This window comes from Crinia signifera, chromosome 4, assembly GCF_055691185.1.
Source record: "Crinia signifera chromosome 4, ASM5569118v1, whole genome shotgun sequence".
Taxonomy (NCBI): Eukaryota; Metazoa; Chordata; class Amphibia; order Anura; family Myobatrachidae; genus Crinia; species Crinia signifera.
In genome coordinates, this window is record NC_139220.1 from 240,417,742 (window position 1) to 240,439,610 (window position 21,869).

The following is a 21,869-nucleotide window of genomic DNA, read 5'->3' on the forward strand; positions in this document are numbered from 1 at the left end:
CTATTTAATCCTGGAGCTGCTGCGAATTGCAGGGGGGGGTGCCGCGAATCGCGGGAGGGGGGTCGCGGGGGGGAGGGGTGCCGCGAATCGCGCAAGGGGGGGTCGGGGGGGTATTTTTTGCCGCAAATCGCGGGAGGGGGGGTCGTGGGGGGGGGGTGTTTTGCCGCGAATCTCGGGAGGGGGGTCGCGGGGGGTGTTTTTGCCACGAATCGCGGGAGGGGGGGTCGTGGGGGGGGTGTTTGCCGAGAATCGCGGGAGGGGGGGTCGCGGGGGAGGGGGTGTGTTTTTGCCGCGAATCGCGGGAGGGGGAGTCGCGGGGTGTTTTTGCCGCGAATCGCGGGAGGGGGGGTCGCAAGGGAGGAGGTGTTTTTGCCGCGAATCGCAGGAGGAGGGTCGCGGGGGGGGGGGGATGCCGCGAATCGCGGGAGGGGGGGTCGCGGGGGGTGTGTGTTTTTGCCGCAAATCGCGGGAGGGGGGTGTGAGACGGGGGCGCCCACCTGGTGGCTGTGGAGTAGCAGTGCTGGGCAGCATGGGAAGGCAGAGGGTGTCTGGCACTGTCTGTGGGCTCACTGGGCTGGTTCTCTGTCATGTGAGTCAGTCATGTGAGTCAGAGGCTCCACCCAGCATTATACACACACTCACACACTTTGAGTGACAGATGTAGCCAAATATATGAGATATATATATATATATACATACACACACACATATGTGTGTATATACACATATGTGTGAATATATATATATATATATATGTGTGTGTGTGTGTATATATATATATATATATATATATATATATATATATATATATATTGATTCACCTACACCTTGACAAAGGTGCATATCCGCCCCGAAAGGTTGGATTTGGTTTTTCAATACACTTTAAAAATTTCCTCTGAGTGCCGCTGTTTGTTTACTTTCTGCGGCTATATATATATATATATATATATATATATATATATATATATATATATATATATAAACTCCCAAATGAAGAACGTCACTCCGGGTCTTTTAGTAATCAAAAAGTGCGGTTTACTGTTGTCTACGGCGTTTCGGGCCAAGCCCGTCTTTAGGACTTCCTGAAGACGGGTTTGGCCCGAAACGCAGTAGACAACAGTAAACCGCACTTTTTGATTACTAAAAGACCCGGAGTGACGTTCTTCATTTGGGAGTTTGTATGTGGTCAGCTACTCAGGCTGACTAACGAACGAGCAACCGGGTAGGTTTATCCTTGTATATACGGAGGCAGTGCCGGACCTCGAGAAGGATTATATATATTTCCTTTTCTATATATATATATATATATATATATATAGATGTAATGGGCAAAAATTGGTTGTTTTTAGCTATTACAGGGACTCATTCACCTTTGATTAGGCCACACCCCTTCTCCGGGAGGCGCGCATAAATGAGGGTGAGGGAAAAGTCTCCAGGGATCCAAGATTAGTGAGGTGGCAACCCTAGTCCCTGCCCCAGTAGAGCTTACAATATATATTCTCTACGACATGTACAAGCACACACATTCTAGGGTTAATTTTTGTTGGAAGCCAATTGACCTACCATATATATTTTTGTACTGTGGGAGGAAACCGGAGTACCCGGAGTAAACATGGGGAGAATATACAAACACCGCACAGTTAGGGCCATGTTGGGTATCGAACCCATGACCTCAGCGCTGTGAGGCGGTAATGCTAACCATTACACCGTCCGTGATGCCCCTTTCACACCGCGCCTCGGACCCGGGTCATTGCCGGGTTGCTGATGTGCTGACATGGTGCCTGTGAAAGCGCTGTAGCTTATAACCCGGGTCTTCCAACTCGGCAATACCACCCCGGGTTATAAGAAGGGTTAAACCCGGCTCACCCTCTGTACAAGGAATATATGGGATCGAGATCCCAGGTCAGACCAGGCTTATCTCTATATGTATCTCTAGATGTATGTAAATCTTTCATTTGCACCATTAATAGCAGAAGACTGATTTCATTTGGTTCATTTTAAATATGTTCTAAAAACAATACATAGGGGTAATTCAGACCTGATTGCACGACTGCAAATTCGCAGCGTCCAGCATTCAGGTAGACACCGCCCTGCTAGAGTAAAGTCCAACCTTGCTAATGCATGGGATCGCTGTGCAAATGGATGTGTACAGCTGCAAATCTATTGACAGTCGTGCAAATATGTTGAAAAGCAGCCGCTCATCATCTAATGATTTCTCCACTGGGCACCAGTCCTCACAGGCTCAGAGTAGCTTACTTAGCAGCACCCACCCCTAAAATTACATTTTACCTGGCACTTCTAGTGTTTTCCTTGCCACTCCCATGACGTGTCCGGTTACCACCCACAGATGCCTATTTCTTGTCAATCACCTTGCGAAAGACTAGCGAATAGAAAAAGTAGCGCATTGCGGGTCAGATGTGCATATTAAGCCACTGTGTGAATTCATGGCTGGACGTGTGATCAGGTCTGAATTACCCTCATAGATCGATTCAAAATTGGCCAACATGGATGGTGTAATGGTTAGCATTACTGCCTCACAGCATTGTGGTCATTGCTTCAATTCCCACCATGGCTCTAAGGCCCTTATTCTGATCGGTGCGGCCGGATCCGAATATGCGGCCAGGACCGTGCGTCCTAAACCCCGCCTTCCATACGGATCGCTCACTCCGTCCGAATGTGGTAAGAAGCTGTCCGAACGGACCGCACGTGTATTTCTCATGAATACACCTCCTCCATCTCAGGGAACCTCCCCCATTATTCGATGGTCGTAGAACATCGAATGCAGGGCCGAGTGGTCCGCCAGCTCCCGCAACCTCAGACCACACGGGCATTTCTCCGTGCAAAAGCAGGGATCTGGGCGGGCAGCTGACATCCGGCATGTCATATGTCCGCCCCCTAGACGTGCGTCACGACCGCATTACCATACGTACGCCCAGCGTTTTCATGGGAACACCCATGAAACGCGGGGTGTAAACATATGGTAATGAGCCCAAACAGCCCTTCACGCCCCTCTACACCCCCTGTTCGTAGTGTACACATTTCATGCGGAATGTGGCCGTGCGTCCGGCTCGCACATGCGCAGAGACGCCTCTGCACATGCGCAGACACAAAACATCGGCGGCACGAACGCACGCGGATATTACCGCACCAACCAGAATAAGGGCCCAACTGTGTAAAGTTTGTATTTCCTCCATGTTTGCTACCACACTGCAAAAAATACGGGTACAGTAGGTTATTTGGCTCCTAACAAAATAAACCCCAGCGTAAATGTGTGTGCATGAAATAGGGAATATAAAGTAGATTATAAACTCCACTGCCAGGGACTGGCCAAATATTCCCTGAAAGCATAGCGGAATATGTGTGCGCTATATAAATAAATGGAAATAATAATTCAATATTTGTTCAATACCATAATTTCAATATATATTGACAACCATACTGGATGGTTGCCTTTATGCTAATTACATATTGGGGAGCACTAGAAGGGCCTATTCACTGTTACTTCTACCAGTAAAATGATTGTTTGTATGAGCAGAACACCCCGCCCACTAATAATATTCATGTGTCTTCTATTAAACCGTACACTCTGAGGAAGTTCTTCCAGGTGAAAAATAGGTTCATAAAACCTTTCCTTTCTGCTGCTCTGCTCGCAGCATGGGTGTTCTACTTGATTAAAACATTTTAAATTAAAAAGGCATCTCTGCACATTGTTATTCATGGCTCCTAATTGATAATTACATGTGCAAATTGTTATTCATTTTTTAGTTTCCCTCTGATGTTTCTAACATACTGTAGGGGGTTATTCAGACCTGATCGCAGCGGGGCAGTTTAGCAGAGCTCTGGAATCAGAGAGTCTGACCTGCAAGTCTGAGACTGGCTTGTGAAAATCATTACTGATCGGCGTCTTGCTGCAAATCCATACGCAACTCATTCACCATTGACTGATTTTCCCAGTCTGTGTGTAATGCTACATTTATTCTGCCTATGCGATAGAGACAGGCTAATCGAGGCCGGAGCTGACGTCACACACCATCCCTGAAAACACCTGGACACACCTGGGTTTTCCCTGATGCTCCAAGAAAATGCCAGTTAACACCCCCAAACGGCGACTTCCTGTCAATCAACCTGTGAACGAGTTATGATCTGAAAAGATGCTGGATTTTTTTTGCTGAATGGCCGCACGTATGTGCGCTATGATCCATTCACATGCGCAGTCAGTCGATAATTGACTGCCTTGAAAAATCGCAGGGCTGCTTCCAGAAAAATTTTTTTAGGTGAACACTGACATTTTTTATGACCTGATCGCATTGCTGCGAATTCACACAGCAACCTATAATCGATACACTGCGATTGCATCTGGGCTGCTTTACGTGTGCGCTATGCCCGCCAGTGATCAACTCCTGCATATTATTTTGATCGCTGGTCATTCGCACAGTGATTGACAGGAAGTAGGGGGAGAAAACTGTCCGTTTAGTGGGAGGGTTAACAAAAGTGCTGGTGTGCCAAAAACAAAACGCTAGACGTGCCTAGCAAACGCTGGAAGTGTCGGGAAAATACAGGCGTGCCAAGCCGGCTTAGGGGAGGGTTTGTGATATCTGCTTCAGCCCACATATGCCCGTTTTGATCGCAGGCGCTGAGTCTCTGACTACGGGACGTCTGCGATGATGAATGGCCTATATAAAAATCATCATGGTGAGCAGCTTACGATGAAATTTGGGCTCATACGCAGGTCTGCGAAAAACTTCCACAGCCGTGCATACATGGTAAATACAACTGTAGTGCAGCAGTGATGGTGCCGTGCGGCCTAGGAAGGCTCCAATGCTTGCTTACCATTAGTTACAGCCCTGGGACTGTGACAGGGATTGGTTGAATTGAATAAAGCTCCATATTATTATTATTATTATTATTATTATTATTATTATTATTATTTGTAAACAGAGACAGCAGGCATGGAGATCAAGGAAAAGACTAGATACTGTCAAGGGTAATGGGTGTAGGATTCATGACATTTATCTCAGATTTTGTCACATCAATTTGTTGGAACATTGAAGTGGAGAGGCCAGAGGCATTGGCGTATCCATATGGGGCCCACACCATACACCCTATGCTCATTTTTATTATACTTACCCCTCGAGAGTCCCGCGGCAGCCAGTGCTGCAGTCAGAAGATCCAGGAAGTTTTCAGGCAGATATTTTCCCCAGAATATTGGCTGGCTGTTTATCACTCTCCATTTTATCACTTTCTGAAGCTACACCTGGCTCTAATGGACAAAACCATGTGGGCAGATGTAAAATATGCAGAGAGATAGAGTTAGATTTGGGAGATATTTTGTTTCTGTGCAGAGTAAATACTGGCTGCTTTATTCTCCAAAGTAATACAGATATGAATTAAAAACTCCACCCAAATCTAACTCTCTCTGCTCATGTTACATCTGCCCCACCTGCAGTGCATAGAGTTGTTCCATTAGAGAGTGAATTTGCTTTTGCAAGTGAACCAGAATCATGCACTTAATCCACATCTACACAGAGGGGCATTTGCAATACCATATAGAGGTTGGGAAATAACAAGTAGAGTTGACTGGAATTTAAATAGCGGTGGTATGAAAGCAGAAGAAGTGTGTGAGTACACATACCTCCCTTTTTTCGCAGGACCGTCCCTGTATTTTTGGGCGAACCCGCCACCCCGCCTGGGGCCGGCAGTGTCCGGGGCAAGGGGTGGCAGTTGGCAGTCCCCCCAGCCTGAATGGAATAGATGCTGTTCGTATGCACACAGCGTCTATTCAGCTTTGCAAATGGGTTGAAAATGGGGGCATGGCCCGAGGAAGCATCTTCTCGCAAGGCCACTCCCCCTTTTCAAAGGCCATGCCCCTTTTCAGGCGCTCGCGCAGAGTGTCCCGTTTTCAACTTCTCAAAAGTTGGTAGGTAGGAGTACATCGAGAAAAAAGGCATGCCCTGAGAAACAGCAGGGATTTGAGAGACCTCAATAGTTAGAGAAAAGGTGGAAGAGTCAGAAGTAGAGACAATGGGGCCTGATTCAGACCTGTTAGTAAGGCTGCAATTTATGCAGACAAGAAAAATCCAGGTGGCATTTAAATCACAGGCAAACAATATATTAAAATGAAACAATAATATTTGATGCACAATAATTCATTTTGTACAATCAATATTGATCACAAAGTCAACTGGTATGTGCACAGTGCTGGATACCTGCCTGTCAGCATCTAATGTCCCTGCTGTGTCAGGACAGACGACGTGGCTGTGCAGTAGTGCAGGGAGGGAGAGCTCACCTTGCAAAGCCGACTTACAGCCGGTGCGGACACCAGGATGATCAGAGATTGTTGAGACCCAGCTTCTCTGGCGTCTGGGAGTCAGCTGTGGCATCCCGATGGCAGCAGATCAGCGGGAACACCAATTTTTGCAGATGTGCAAAACCATGCTGCACTGCAGGTGGGGCAGATGTTACATGTGCAGAGAGAGATAGATTTGGGTGAGTTATTTTCATGCTCCATTTCTAAGCATTCAAGTCAGATTGCTTAGAAATGGGGCTGAAATGACCCCGTGTGTATGCCCCTTAACTCTCTCTGCAGGAGGGTGATTGACAGCAGGTTATTGGTCACTGTAATAACAGCAGTTTTGGTGGCATAAAGAGGATGCATTTGATATATACTATTTTATGTCTGCAGGCGTCCAGTTTTCCTGCAGAAACAGTGACATTTCAAGCAATGCCTAAAGCTAGGAAAGATTCATCCAATTACACACATTACATTCCAATTAACCTATTCAATTCAAAATGAATGCAAAAGTCATATCCAGCAGGTTATAGAGCATTATTCCAAAATGATCAAGTGCATATTTATCAGAGACGAGCACTGCATAATAATCCATTTAAGTTCAGCAGCATTTGTAACTCAGTTACATCACTACTTACAGTATGTCTCTGGGTAAATACATTGCATTTGATTGCCTCCATTGATTGCATCCACATGCTCTGGAGGTTTATTTTAAAAGCTATATTGGCATTGTACTCGTCTTTAGCTGCGGTATTAACTGTGCCTTGTCCTCTTGTACTTCATCACTAATGGCATGAGACCCAGGTAACCCCTCTCGCATGTGATATAATATTCGCACAAGCAATGGAACCACTGACAGTATTAGATCAAATCCTCTCCTTTAAGTTCATGTGGTTCTCAGTATTCAAAGTTAAATATGATTATTTGCTGATGATGAATTACTGTTCCTAAATATGTTTCATAGCTCTGCGATTTTATCAATACACCCCCAGAGATTTGCATAAATGCATACAGTATATAGGGTCAGTGAGCACCAAACAATATAAATGTACTGGTTTTCTCTTTCCTTATTTGATGTTGGAGTGATATGGAGGTCAGAATCCCAACATGGGTCCGGAAAGTATACATATGTATACTTACCTCCCCCCTCCCCCCTGAAAATTAAATATATATATATATACTAGGTGATTCATCGCGCCCTACGGGCGCTCTTCACACCGTCGTAAGGGGCTGCGCCCCCTTAATTTGTGAACGTTTGTATATGAGAAATATGGTTAGAATTGTATGAAAGATGCCCTGTATTGCAACTTAGGTGTCCGCGAATCGCGGGAGGGGGGGTCGCGGAGGGTGCCGCGAATTGCAGGAGGGGGGGTCGTGGGGGGTGCCGCGAATTGCAGGAGGGGGGGTTGTGGGGGGGTGGATGCTGCGAATCGCGGGAGGGGAGGGATTGCAGAGAATCGCGGGAGGGGGGTCGCGGGGTGGGTTGCCGCAAATCGCGGGAGGGGGGTTACGGGGGCGGGGGTTGCGGCGAATCATGGTAGGGGGGGGTCGCGGGGGGTGTGCCGTGAATCACGGGAGGGGGGGTCACGGGGTGGGGTGCCAAGAATCGCGGGGGGGTGTGTGTGTGCCGTGAATCGCGGGAGTGGGGGTTGCGGGGGCGAATTGCCACAAGAAAAAATCAACACAGAAAGGTCAACACATGTAAATGTTGACATAAGTGTGGCACTTCATTGGTGTCCATGTCGACACATGAGAATGAATATGAAAACATTCAAAAAATGAAAAAAAAAAACTTCAAAAACTCATGTCAACCTTTTTCATTGTCGACCATAGCCATGTCAGTGTTTTCCATGTGCAATTTAATTCTGGAGCAGCCGCGAATCGCGGGGGGGTGGCGCGAATTGTGGGAGGGGGGGTCGCGGGGGTGGGTGGCGCGAATCGCAGGAGGGGGGGTTACGGGGCGGGGGTTGCGGCGAATCATGGGAGGGGGGGTCGCGGGGGTGTGCCGTGAATCACGGGAGGGGGGGTCACGGGATGGGGTGCCGAGAATCGCGGGGGAGGTGTGTGTGTGTGTGCCGTGAATCGCGGGAGTGGGGGTTGTGGGGGGGGGGGGGGGGGGGGGGGGGTGTGACGCAAATCGCCACAAGAAAAAATCAACACAGAAAGGTCAACACATGTAAATGTTGACATAAGTGTGGCACTTCATTGGTGTCCATGTCGACACATGAGAATGAATATGAAAATATTCAAAAAATGAAAAAAAAAACCTTCAAAAACTCATGTCAACCTTTTTCATTGTCGACCATAGCCATGTCAGTGTTTTCCATGTGCAATTTAATTCTGGAGCTGCCGCGAATCACGGGGGGTGCCGCGAATTGCGGGAGGGGGGGGTCGCGGGGTTGGGTGCCGCGAATCGCGGGAGGGCGGGGTTCACAGGGGTTCCGGTGGGGGGTTGCCGCGAATTGCGGGAGGTGGGGGGTCACCGGGGGTGCCGCGAATCGCGGGGGGGGGGTTTGCGGGGGGGTGTGACGCGAATCGCCACAAGAAAAAATCAACACAGAAAGGTCAACACATGTAAATGTTGACATAAGTGTGCAACTTCATTGGTGTCCATGTTGACACATGACAATGAATATGAAAACATTCAAAAAATTAAATAAATCTTCAAAAACTCATGTCAACCTTTTTCATTGTCGACCATAGCCGTGCCAGTGTTTTGCATGTGCCATTTAATCCTGGGGCTGCCGCGAATCACGGGGGGTGCCGCGATTTGCGGGAGGGGGGGTTGCGGGGGGTGGGTGCCACGAATCGCGGGAGAGCGGGGTTCATGGGGGTTCCGGTGGGGGGTTGCCGCGAATTGCGGGAGGGGGGGGGTCACGGGGGTGCCGCGAATCACGGGAGGGGGGGTTGCGGGGGGGGGGTGTGACGCGAATCGCCACAAGAAAAAATCAACACAGAAAGGTCAACACATGTAAATGTTGACATAAGTGTGCCACTTCATTGGTGTCCATGTCGACACATGACAATGAATATGAAAAAATTCAAAAAATTAAAAATAAATCTTCAAAAACTCATGTCAACCTTTTTCGTTGTCGACCATAGCCATGTCAGTGTTTTGCATGTGCCATTTAATCCTGGGGCTGTTGCGAATTGCGGGGGGGGGTGCCGCGAATCGCGGGAGGGGGGTCGCAGGGGGGGTGCCGCCAATCGTGCAAGGGGGGGTCGCGGGGGGGTTCTTTTTGCCGCGAATAGCGGGAGGGAGGTCGCGGGGGGGGGGTGTTTTTTCCGCGAATCGGGGGGGGTCACGGGGGAGGGTTTGCCGCGATTCGCGGGAGTGGGGGGTCGCGGGGTGGTGGTTATGCCACGAATTGCGGGAGGGGTCGTGGGGGGGTTCTTTTTGCAGCGAATCGCGGGAGGGGGGTCGCGGGGGTGTTTTTGCTGCGAATCGCGGTAGGGGGGGTCGCGGGGAGCGGGTGTTTTTGCCGCGAATCGCAGGAGGGGGGGGGCGCGCGCGGGGGGGGGGGGGGGTTTGCCGCAAATCGCGGGAGGGGGGCGCTCACCTGGTGGCTGTGGAGTAGCAGTGCTGGGCAACATGGGAAGGCAGTGGGTGTCTGGCACTGTTTGTGGGCTCACTGGGCTGGTTCTCTGTCACATACCTCCCAACATGACCCTCTCCAGGAGGGACACAATGCTCTGTTTCTAGACTTCCCCTTAATGTATGATTGCCATCACCTGTTTTAAACAGGTTAATTTCTCAGAAAGGTGTTCAGCACAGATGAAGGCAATCACACATTAAGAGGAAAGTCCAGGAACAGAGCGTTATAGACACAGACACCCACTTTGAGTGACAGATGTAGCCAAATATATAGGAGATATATATATATATATATATATATGTGTGTGAATATATATATATATTTCATGTTAAAATGGATGTGTGCGTGTGTGTATATGTGTATATATATATATATATATATAGTGGTCGAAGTGGGCCGTTATACAACGGTATGATATACCGGCACTTCTCCACTGTGAGTCTTTTTTTTTTTTAAGTAATAGTGGAGTGTGCAGACTAGTGTCTGCACACTGCTATTACTATATGCATACCCTCTCCTGGCTCCCCTCCGTGTAAGCTGCTTGGTGCGTTGGCTCTCCCCCTCACCCATTCCCAAGAGTGCATTGCAGCCGGTAACGTGCGTCATGACGTCACGCGCCGAGACCGCACACTCAGGGGAAAGCACAAAGTCTCACCGCGCAGACACTTGTGGGTGCGAAGGGCTGAGGGAGAAGAGTGGGGTGCCTGCGATGTGTGCGGTGGCCAGCCCCGGCGCGCGTGATGGGGGGGATCATCTTTTCATCGGAGCCTGCTGCGTGCCTGAACAACACAGCACATCAGACTTGAGCACTGTAGTACAGTGCAGCAAGTAGATGGCTAGGCTCAGGCTCAGTGCCAGATTAAGGTGTAAATGGGCCTGGAGCTGAAAACTGTCAAGGGCCTATTATACACAATAATAGGGGTTGTGGCCAGCACCTAATAATGTGGGGGGGCGTGACCAGTGTTTTGGTTGGGTGGTCTGCTCATGGGTGTGTCTCTATTTGTGTAAATACTTTCAACTAATTATATATACCTGGAAAAGGCAGGGAGACATATTGCCGGGTGCCCTCCAAAGGTGCACCCGCAGGATGCCGATGTCCTAAGATATTTGCGGGGTGAGGCGACATTCCAGTCATAAAAAAAATACTGAAAGCTGAAACTTGGCAGACAACATTTCAGCACCTTTTATGTGGTCACCTAAGTTTACCACACCATATACCCCTTATACAAATCCTGCAACACAATAGTAACCCCCTTATACTCTACTTGTCTCTTACACATTATGCCACATGGAATGAGCCAAAATTCACACCGACTGACCCAAAATTCACACTATGGCACACAGATTGGGTCAAAATTCACGTTATGTCACACAGGTTAAGGCCAAGTTCACATTTAGAATGATTTTGGTTACGTGAAACTGGGCCGTTTGGTTCCAGAGAAGTCTGTCCTCAAACAACATGAACAGCCATGAAATTACATTTCAGAAATGAAAAAAATTGGTTTATCTGCAATATCTCTAAAACCAATGAACCCAAATGGAGCAGCCTGGTATCAGATTGAAGGCCCAGCAATTTGGGTTAGACTGAGATCTTCTGTGATGCCGGAGGGGGATGCCGTTGGAACTGGAGTGTGGGCCTGGAGCTGTAGCTCCATCAGGCCCATTGTTAATCCGGCCCTGCTCAGGCTGCACTTTGAATAATAAATTGTGTGACATCATGTGACATGTGCACCTGCAGCAGCTCATGTCACACGGTGGCTTGGAGGGCTGCTGGCATATTAAATAAGTATATTTAATAAAATTATTTATTAAATAAGTATATTAAATATACTTATTTAATATGCCAGCAGCCCACCAAGCCACCATGTGAGATGAGCTGCATCAGGCGCTGGGCCGGGGTCAGGGTTCCTGGGGACATGACCACACCCACTTTACCCAATGACACAACCACTTTACCCATGACCACGCCCCTTTTTAAAGTAGCCACGCCTCCTTGCCCCCAGCGCGTGCCTAATTACAACCTTATTTTTTTGCATACACCCACTTCTAAATTTCCACTTCGAGCACTGTATATATATATATATATATATATATATATATATATATATATATATATATATATATATATAAATATATATTCACAAAAAGGGGTTTGTGACCTTATCCTGCGCTTTTTGGAAAGCAGCACTACTCTAGGGCCTCGCTGTTAATAGAGGTCCAAAGGAAAGAGATAAAGAAAAAGATGTAGAGGTGCGCTTAAATGTGTTTCACCAACAGCAGATTCATCTTAAAACATAGAATATGTTTATTTCAAATAATAAAATATAAAATACAAAGTATAGAAGTTTTCCGGTAGGTATTTTCACATAGGTGTATTGATTCCTGATTTGACCTTAGATGTATATTGGTCTAAGAAACCTTACGCGTTTCGTCCCTTGGGGACTTCTTCAGGGGTAATACACCGAGATCAATCGGTTAAATGGTTTTCACTCATAAATATGTTGTGAGAGAAACCTCTGGGATGTACAGGTTAAAAATATGGCCGAAGCTGGTATTTGTTAATCATGATATGGTTGGTATTCATATAACACTATTCGACTTCATTAATATCAGCGTGGTCAGATGTAAAAAATATAATAGAACACCTCTCCAGCCGGTGTTTTTTCCAATTCTGCGGCAAAATCAGTGTCTAGATAGAATGGAGTGTCCGCAGTCCTGGTAGAGAGATCATATATATAGATATTTATATATTTATATATAGATAGATAGATATCGATGGTGTGGCACTTGCATAATGAAGGAATTCTTAACAACGTTTCAGTTTAATGACAAACCGTTTTCAAGTCAACACATAATAGAAAAATTACAGATATATATACATATACATATGGACAAACCTCCGTGTAGTGCTGCCGTTTGCCCAGGGAGGGACCGGCAACCCGCCCGACACCAGCGTTAAGTGATGACGTCACCACGCTGCACGGCTCCATTTGGGGAGTCATGGCAATGCTGGACGTGTACCCACCACCCTACAACGGTGAAAAAAAATTATGTATAACGCTATTCGGACATTTATACAACAAAAAAGCAGTGCCAAGTTATAACATGATGTATCACAAAGAAAAGCATATAACAGATTAGACTGATCATTAGATCATAAAAAGCAAAAATTACACTTAACAATTGTATGTGAATGCTCAAGTAGTTAGAATGGAAATGAACAGTATTTAACATACATGTCTGAATTCCTATGCTATCGCTAACTACAAGAAAGAGGAGAAGGAGATGGATTAATTTAACCCTCTCGGATGTATCACATCGAGTAAAGCAATCCATATAAGTTCACATTGTAACAATTTTGCAGCCCTATTGCCACCACGTATAGAAGGTTCAGTGGTGTCAATCATGTGATATCGCAAAGTATTCAGAGGATGCTGATAACGCAAAGATTTGATTGATAAGGATTAGATCAGGGTTGTCGACCCTCCCGGAATTTCCGTGAGTCTCCCGAAAATCAGGGCCCCCTCCCGGCCCCCACGGAAGGGTGGGCAATCCTCCTGGATTCAGGGGGGACCCCCACTGTCCCCCGGATTGCGGCATTAAAATGCCGCAATCCTCAGGTCTCAGAGGAGGGGGCGGAGCTAAAATGACACAATCGCGTCATTTTGGCCCCGCCCCCTCCACGGAGATCCCTGAATTCGCTGGTTTAACAGCATGGGGCGGGGCTTAGTGATGTAACGCTTAAGCCCCGCCCCCATGAGCGGCTACTGAATCTCTCCTCTCCGGGCTTCTCCCGGAGAGGAGAATAAGAAAGTCGGCAACCCTGGATTAGATATGATTGATAACCCAAACTTGTATATATTTACTTTATTGCACACCCACACAACCTTGTTATAAAATGTATGACAATGCTTTACTTAAAGAATAGCTTCATTACAGGTATTTGCAAATACAGACTAACACAAGAAACATAAAATTGATTAGCTAATACTTAAACAGTAATTCTAAATCAAATCAAAATGGACACCTTTCAAGGACAGTGATCAGCCATGATTAAACCTCCTTCATAGTTACCTCCAGCCCCCTGTGCCTGCTTGTCCTTCCTCAACTGCCTCCCTATACCCCCCTTTATGCCCAATATTTATACTTTATTCAGCTCAATTACTTTATTATTCATATGGGCTAAAATGTGATTGGATATGTCAGTATTAAATAAATTATATTAATGATATTATAATCATTCACGTCATTTTGGAACTGGTCACTAGGAAGAGAAATGTCGAGGTATCTTTGACCTGGAGGCCTTGGGGTCTACGCATGCATACCCCGTTATCTGGTTAGTTCTCATTACTTGTAGACAAAACTGTGCAGACTGACTGTCTGCCCTTGTCTTCTGTTCTATCAATATTGCATTCTTAGACCCAGAAAACCAAAACATTTATTCATAAGAAATTACTTCTTTCAGCAGTATTCTGGCTCCTTACGCCATTTTGTAATACATTATGCAAGCCATAACTGACAAGATGGTTTCTGCTTCTGTCAAACACATGCTGCTTAGCGCAAAGGGAAGGCCTCATACGCCGTGGCTAGTATCCTGTGCAACAAGCTAATGCCACCTGCAGCAATAAATAACAGTATTTGAGTATAACAAAAGCATAGAATTATTGATGCGTTATTTCTGTTTTAACAGTGCTTAAAAAAGTGTGAAGTGCCTGGCAACCGGTTGTTCGCTGCTGCCAGATGTTAGAGCACTTTTGATGGCCGATCTATTCCCTCTTTAAATTTTCTTTCCATTTTGCCAATGTATGTTAAGCCGCAGGGGCATATAATTTCGTATACTACGTAAAATGAATTACAATCTAAGCGATAGATGGATAGAAAATTTCTTGCCTGTATGGGGATGCTGAAAGCTGTCACCTGCCAATAAATATTGGCAGGTGACACAGCCACAGCGTACACTGCCCAATTTAGTGGTAGTAAGAAAATATGCGGACTTATTACTGACCACTGCAGTTTTTTTTATATTTGGCCATGACCAGTCTCTGAGGTTTTTACCTCGAGAGTAACAAGGCATGAGTTTAGAATTCTCTAAGCCTAATTGACTGTCATGCTGTTAAGGGCTGGTGATTTAATGTTATATCGGTTTACCCATGGACATTTAGGTCTTGCTTGTTGATTTTCTTATCCTTCAGTATTAATAAAGGCTTACGGACAATTTTTAACACTTTCCTTTAAAAAAAGAGTGACCTCACTTTGCAGCATATTGAATTGTTTCTAAATTTGTTGGAACTCATGCTTACCAATCATTTCTTTATTTATGACAGCCGCTTGTATTTACAGACCCAAGGGTGTGCCATGGGATCGAGCTCAGCTCCAAGTTACGCTAATGTAGCCATATTTATGGTGGAGGAGCAGCTGTTCTATGATAACCCCCGTATTAAGCAACATCTAGTGGCTTTCTATAGATATATAGACGACTTGTTCGTTTTATGGGCCGGTCCCCAAACTTTGTTTGAGGAATTAATCTCTAACCACAATGCCAGCGAACAGCCAATTAAATTCACTTATAATATGAGTAAAACTTCCATTAACTTTTTAGATGTGAAAATCTTATTGATGGTAGGCTCTCTACCACCATGTTTGTCAAACCGACAGATAGGAACTTGTTATTTACAAGCATCCAGCTGTCATCCTCAAGCATCTATATGCGGCTTGCCATATTCTCAAATGTTGTGGGTAGTATGCATTAATAGTGACATCATGTCAGCAAATGAACAGTTGTTGATATCCAAGTTCCTTGTAAGAGGATACTCACGCTCTCAATTACTAGCAGACAAGCAAAGGGTGTTAAAAATTGACCGTAAGCTTTATTAATACCGAAGGATAAGAAAATCAACAAACAAGACCATAAATTTCCATGGGTAAACCGTTATAATGTTAAATCACCAGCCCTTAACAGCATGGCTAAGAGCCATTGGTCCATCATTTCCACTGACAGTCAATTAGGCTTGGAGAATTCTAAACTCATGCCTTGTTACTCTCGAGGTAAAAACCTCAGAGACTGGTTGGTCAAAACTGACATGGCCAAATATAAAATAAACTGCAGTGGTCAGTAATAAGTCCGCATCTTTTCTTACTACCACTAAATTGGGCTGTGTACGCTGAGGCTGTGTCACCTGCCAATATTTATTGACAGGTGACAGCTTTCAGCATCCCCATACAGGCAAGAAATGTTCTATCCATCATCGCTTAGATTGTAATACATTTTACATAACATACATTGGCAAAATGGAAAGAAAATTTAAAGAGCGAATGGCCACGCATAGATTGGCCATCAAAAGTGCTCTAACATCTGGCAGCAGCGAACAACCGGTTGCCAGGCACTTCACCCTTTTTAGGCATCCTCTGAATACTTTGCGATACCGCATGATTGACACCACTGAACCTTCTATACGTGGTGGCAATAGGGCTGCAAAATTGTTACAAAGTGAAACTAAATGGATTGCTTTACTCGATGTGATACATCCGAGAGGGTTAAATGAATCCATCTCCTTCTCCTCTTTCTTGTTTTTATGTTAAATACTGTTCATTTCCAGTCTAACTACTTAAGCATTCACATACAATTGTTAAGTGTAATTTTTGCTTTTCATGATCTAATACTCAGTCTAATCTGTTATATGCTTTTCTTTGTGATACATCATGTTATAACTTGGCACTGCTTTTTTGCTTTTTTGTTGTATAAGTGTCCGAATAGCGTTATTTATTTTTTCACCGTTGTAGGGTGGTGTGTACGCGTCCAGCGTTGCCATGACTCCCCCGCAGTGTGGTCACATTATCACTACACAGAGGTATGTTTGCACATATGTATATATATATCTGTAATTTTTCTATTATGTGTTGACTTGAAAACAGTTTGTCATTGAACTGAAACGTTGTTAAGAATTCCTCTGCTGCGCATCATTATCCGAGTGCCGCACCATCGATATCTATCTAATTGTTACCACAGTGAGGGCACCGGAGCAAGTTGTCTTTTGTTATTGGGAGTGATGTCTGCTATTTATCTATCTATCTATCTATCTATCTATCTATATATATATATATATATATATATATATCGGCGGCGGCACTCAGAGGGTTTGGTAACAGAAACAAAGACACAGGGCTGTGTTGCAACTTTTCGGTCTTTTAATCAGACCTTTGTCAAGCTCGACAAAGTCTGATTAAAAGACCGAAACGTTGATACACAGCTCTGTGTCTTTGTTTCTGTTACCAAACCTTCTTAGTGCCACCGCCGATATATGTGTATATTTAGTGTGTGCAAATAAACTAGGGAAGGCACCTGAGGTACTACAGGATTTTATCAGATTGGAGTGCTGATTCTGGATTGAATATATATATATATATATATATTCGTATAAGGTCTCTATTTGCGCTAAGGGGAAAGGGGAGAGGAGAGAATGGGTGTGGCTGCACCTCCAATCGACATAATATAGAATTGGACCTGTTTTTCATTGGTCTCAGAAAAGGGTGTTCTTTCACAATAGCAGCAGTACGAGCGGGTCTGCCTTCAGATAAGCTTTCCTGTCCTTCACATCCACCAATTTGAAAGTGCACTGAGATCAATTAAAAACAGATCCCATTTTCAATCTAAGATATATGATTATATTAATTTTATTATTTGTATTGTAAAGAATAGTATCTCACATCCTGAGTTAATACCAGAACGTCCTGTTTCTGTGTTGCCCCTGATGAAGTTGTTAGACGAAATGCGTTGGTATCTCGCTAAAACAACTATGTTTCTATATGAACCTTGCTTATGTTTGAAATAATGAGAATGTGTTGACATCCGATATACAGCAAACTTCACCTTCAATTGTTATATTATAATTGTTATAAAAAAAAATTATTTTTATGCATTGATTGTTTTTTGTTAAAATCATTGCAAGGTATACAACTACATACTTCATTTACATCTGGGTGGTACCATATAAATCCAGTGCGCCCTCTGATAATTATATATATATATATATATATATATATATCTCACATTTCATTTACAGATGAGCATATAATTTGCTGAGCTGCTCAGCCTCTATCCAGTTTTAGCTTGCAAGTCATATTCATTTAAAATTGATGGGAAAAATGTCCTGCTCTTGATCTCAAATTAGTTTAAATCTAATACTTGAGATGAACAGAGCAATCATTGTCATATTCATGAACCTGCCTGCAAAGCTTGGGCGCATGGGCTCAGAATATTAGTATTATCTGTATGGTAAATCAAATGAGGGTCACCAGATTTTGACACAGTACACTAGGCAGATTAATGAGACCTCCAGTTTATAACTACATATCGTGCTCTCATATTGTGACAGAGCTTGTTCGTGGAATGATATAGTTCCACAATAGTACCTAATAGAAAACAAATTAAAAAAAATCTAAAAAGTAAATGTCCCCAAAGCCACCCAACTGTCCAGATTACAGCGGGACAGTCCATCTAATCGGAGACTGTCCTTCCCCACAGGCCCTGGTGGATTTCCTGCATCCTGCCCATTTCCCATTCCAATGGGTATGATTGGGAAACATTGCAGGGAATAGTCTGTTGGAAGGGTGTTGGGCTAATATGACACTGTTCAATGAGAATTGGGCAATTTTAGCCCAGCACCCTTTCCTTGGCCCAACAATTTGCAGCATAATACTACAGCAGATCCAGTGTCTAATGATACAAAGAGCACTGCCTGCCCCTCCCCCAGAGCCACAGTGCTCAATGCATTTTATTTTGATAAAGGGTTTTTTTTTTGTGTGTGTGTGTGTGTGGGGGGGGGGGGTGTTAGGGGGTGTGGCCTTGCCTCCATGCAATCAACCACCCAAATACATATTTTGGTGATAATGAATGTACCCCTACACAGGGCCACATCAAAATACAAAGAGGTTTGGGTGTAGTCTCCATCTGGGCCCCCTGCTCTTTAGCCAGCAGAGCAATAGACTTTTGGCACTAAAGTGACTTGGACACCCAGCGCTGCCCCAGAGTCTAGGGAACATTCACCATTAGGCTTTGCAGCCTGAGTTATTGGCACTATAGGAGGGAAAGAACCTACATTGTGGAATCACCCCCACTAAATTCCTATTCCACTGGTAAGAAAAACCATCTTGGTGCTTATAGCATTATTATTATTATTATAATTTTATTTATAAGGCGCCACAAGTGTTTCGCAGCGCCGTACAAAGGAACAATACAGGGAAACAAAACTTGGCATAACATTGAATAAATAACAAAAATACAGTACAAATAAAGAGCGCCACAGATCAATACACATTACAGCTTGGATATAAGTAGTGAGGATTCAATCAACATACAACTAGAGGCTTGAGGCCAATGATGGAGAGGAGTATGCAGATGAAGATGGTCACTGAGTGTTGGAGTAAAGGAGAGCTGTGAGTGAAATGTGAAGAGAAGTGGGCTTTGACAACAGGAGGGAAGAGGGCCCTACTCGGAGGAGCTTACAATCTAGTAGGAAGGGGAGACAGACAGAGCATTAGGACTTTTCCTAAGCACCCATTGCATTGGTGAGGTAAGAAATGTTTGATAATACTACAAATATGCTTTTTGTGGTGTCAAACATCAGATCCCTGCCCTGTCATTCCTGACTCCTGTAAGTGCCAAGGTGGAGGCACGTTACAGCTACTTGGCAGCGATTTGCAGCATATTTCTAGTTTGAGCATTGTTAATTGCTTTGAAACAACAGCTTTTCTAATTTAGAAAGTAAAGCAGCCTTTTAGTAAATCCTGTGGTTTGGACCTCTTAACCACCATCAATCCACTACAGACTACAGACGCTTGAAATAATGGGTAAAACTGATGATTAGTAAATTTATGTCTAGGTGTCAAGTTCTAAGAAGAAATTAGAGAAGGAAAGTCCAAGTCTTTGTAAGGAAGAGAAGCCCTGTAGGCAAAAAGTACCATTTTGTGATGTGTGTATTTTCATGGTGCTAATGATATCACACAGGACGACACAGTTATATATCATTCCCATCAGTCGCTGGTCCATTAGAACAGGCAGGATTGTCTACCACACACACACCTGCAAAACACAGAGCACCTATACAAACCGACGCAAACGCAAAGAGCACATACAAACTGTACACCAACACAAGGAAGCAAGATCGATTCTATGATGCAGAATGTATTGGATTCTGATTTTGCAGAAAAAAATAGTGTGTGTGTGTGTGTGTTTTTTTTTTGGGGGGGGGGGGGAGCATAGAGGGTGGTTAGCTTTAGCAATGATTGTTCCTGCACCCCAAGGGATGGCCTAAGCAGCATATTGAGCAGCATTTTCAGTCCTCCCTGCCTCCGGGCACCATAGATGACACACCTTCCCCAACAGTGATAATTCCACCATTGCTATAATTGGTTGAAATGTTGTTTTAAGTATTGTTCTTCCACTCGTGCTCATTGTTGTTAATTGTTTTATTATTTGTGCTTAAAGACATCATCAGAATCAACTTTATTGGCCATGTATTCTCGCATATATAATATGCGAGTATTATGTATATAATGATACAGTTCAGAGCACTTGAGCAGTAATATAATCCTGATCCTTATGTTTTACAGCCTCTACTCTTAACGTGCGCACATGCGAGGGCTATTCAGCACAGGGCGATGTGTATCACTCAGGCTTCCACTGCCCGCGTTTAAGTGACTCACATGAACACATGTACTGCTGCTGGCCTGGGAATGACTCCCTGAAATACTGCTGTAACCAAGAAGAGTTTGAAATGGTGATGAAAGTCAACCTGTCCGAGAGACTCGCCACATATATTTATAGGTATGTCCACAATATTGTCTGTACATTCAAAGAAGGCAGGGCAAAGAGTGGTGTTTCCTTAGGATCTGCAGGTAAAGTAATGTACAATGCAAATTCATTTAAACACTTCTTATTTTATTGTGTACAGTGTACAATACACTGGTGTTATCCTAATCAGCAGCTCCTATACTCTCTTAAAAAAGTGTTTCCCGGGTAGGGAGTAAATGCTCTTGATGGTGGACTAGCTGGCCAAATGATAGGCCTGGGTGTGGGCTACGGTAGGGACCAGTGGAGCTGCCTGAAATGCTTGTACTATGCTGTGACCTGTATGCTGCAAACGCTGTAAGCATCGTTACTGTGCTGCTGATTACATAGAATGCTGTTTACCTGCTATGGAAAATAAAGACCAAGGGCCAGATGCACTAAGCTTCAAAAGTGATAAAATGGGGAGTGATAAACAACCACCCAATCAGCTCCTACCTGCTATGTCACAGGCTGTGTTTGAAAATGTCCAGTAGGAGCTGATTGGCAGGCTGTTTATCACTCGCCATTTCATCACTTTTGAAGCTTAGTGCATCTGGTCCCGAGACTTTATCTAATCCAGTGTGGGATGTATTAAAATACATTGCCGCCCCTCGACGCACCACCACGACGATGCTGTCGCATATGTATTAACATATGCGATTAGCATCGCAATGCGGTGCCAGAGGCCCCCCTGCGATACCTGTGATGTGGTGTGTGGGGGGTTTCCGTCACCTCCCTGGGCTCTCCTCAGTCCCCCCATGGCCGGAAGCCTAAGCAGGCTGTCCCCGTCGCCTCCTCCTCCCTCCTGCAGCCAGAAGGACCTCTGCCTGCTTTGATATGGGGAGGAGGAGTTAACCTTCCTGGTTCAGGCTTCCTGAAGGAAGGTAAGCCAGGGGGCGGGGGGTTGGCATATGTGGTGGGGGTCGGCGGGTTGCAATGGGTGGCGATAAGAAGCCCATAGGCTTCTATCGGGTATTGCCACCCGAAGGTGAAAAGGCGGGTCTTAATACATTGGGGGATTTACCGCATTTTTACCTTAGTACATCCCGCCCCAGTGTATGTGCTCAATTCATCACAGTAGTTATAAGTGCACAACAAATAAGATCTGACACAGGATATTTTTAATTTGGGCCTCACTCTTAATCGGACACAGCAGTGT

At 44.9% G+C, this 21,869-nt stretch overlaps 1 protein-coding gene across 1 annotated transcript in view; it reads left to right on the top strand.

Annotated features, from left to right (window-relative positions):
* LOC146072557 (protein shisa-like-1a) overlaps positions 1–21,869 on the top strand; it is a 73,673-nt gene that overhangs the window by 25,031 nt on the left and 26,773 nt on the right. The window contains exon 3 of the mRNA XM_083179775.1: positions 20,494–20,707. Coding sequence (XP_083035901.1) covers positions 20,494–20,707 — 214 coding nt within the window. The remainder of the gene's footprint in view (positions 1–20,493; positions 20,708–21,869) is intronic.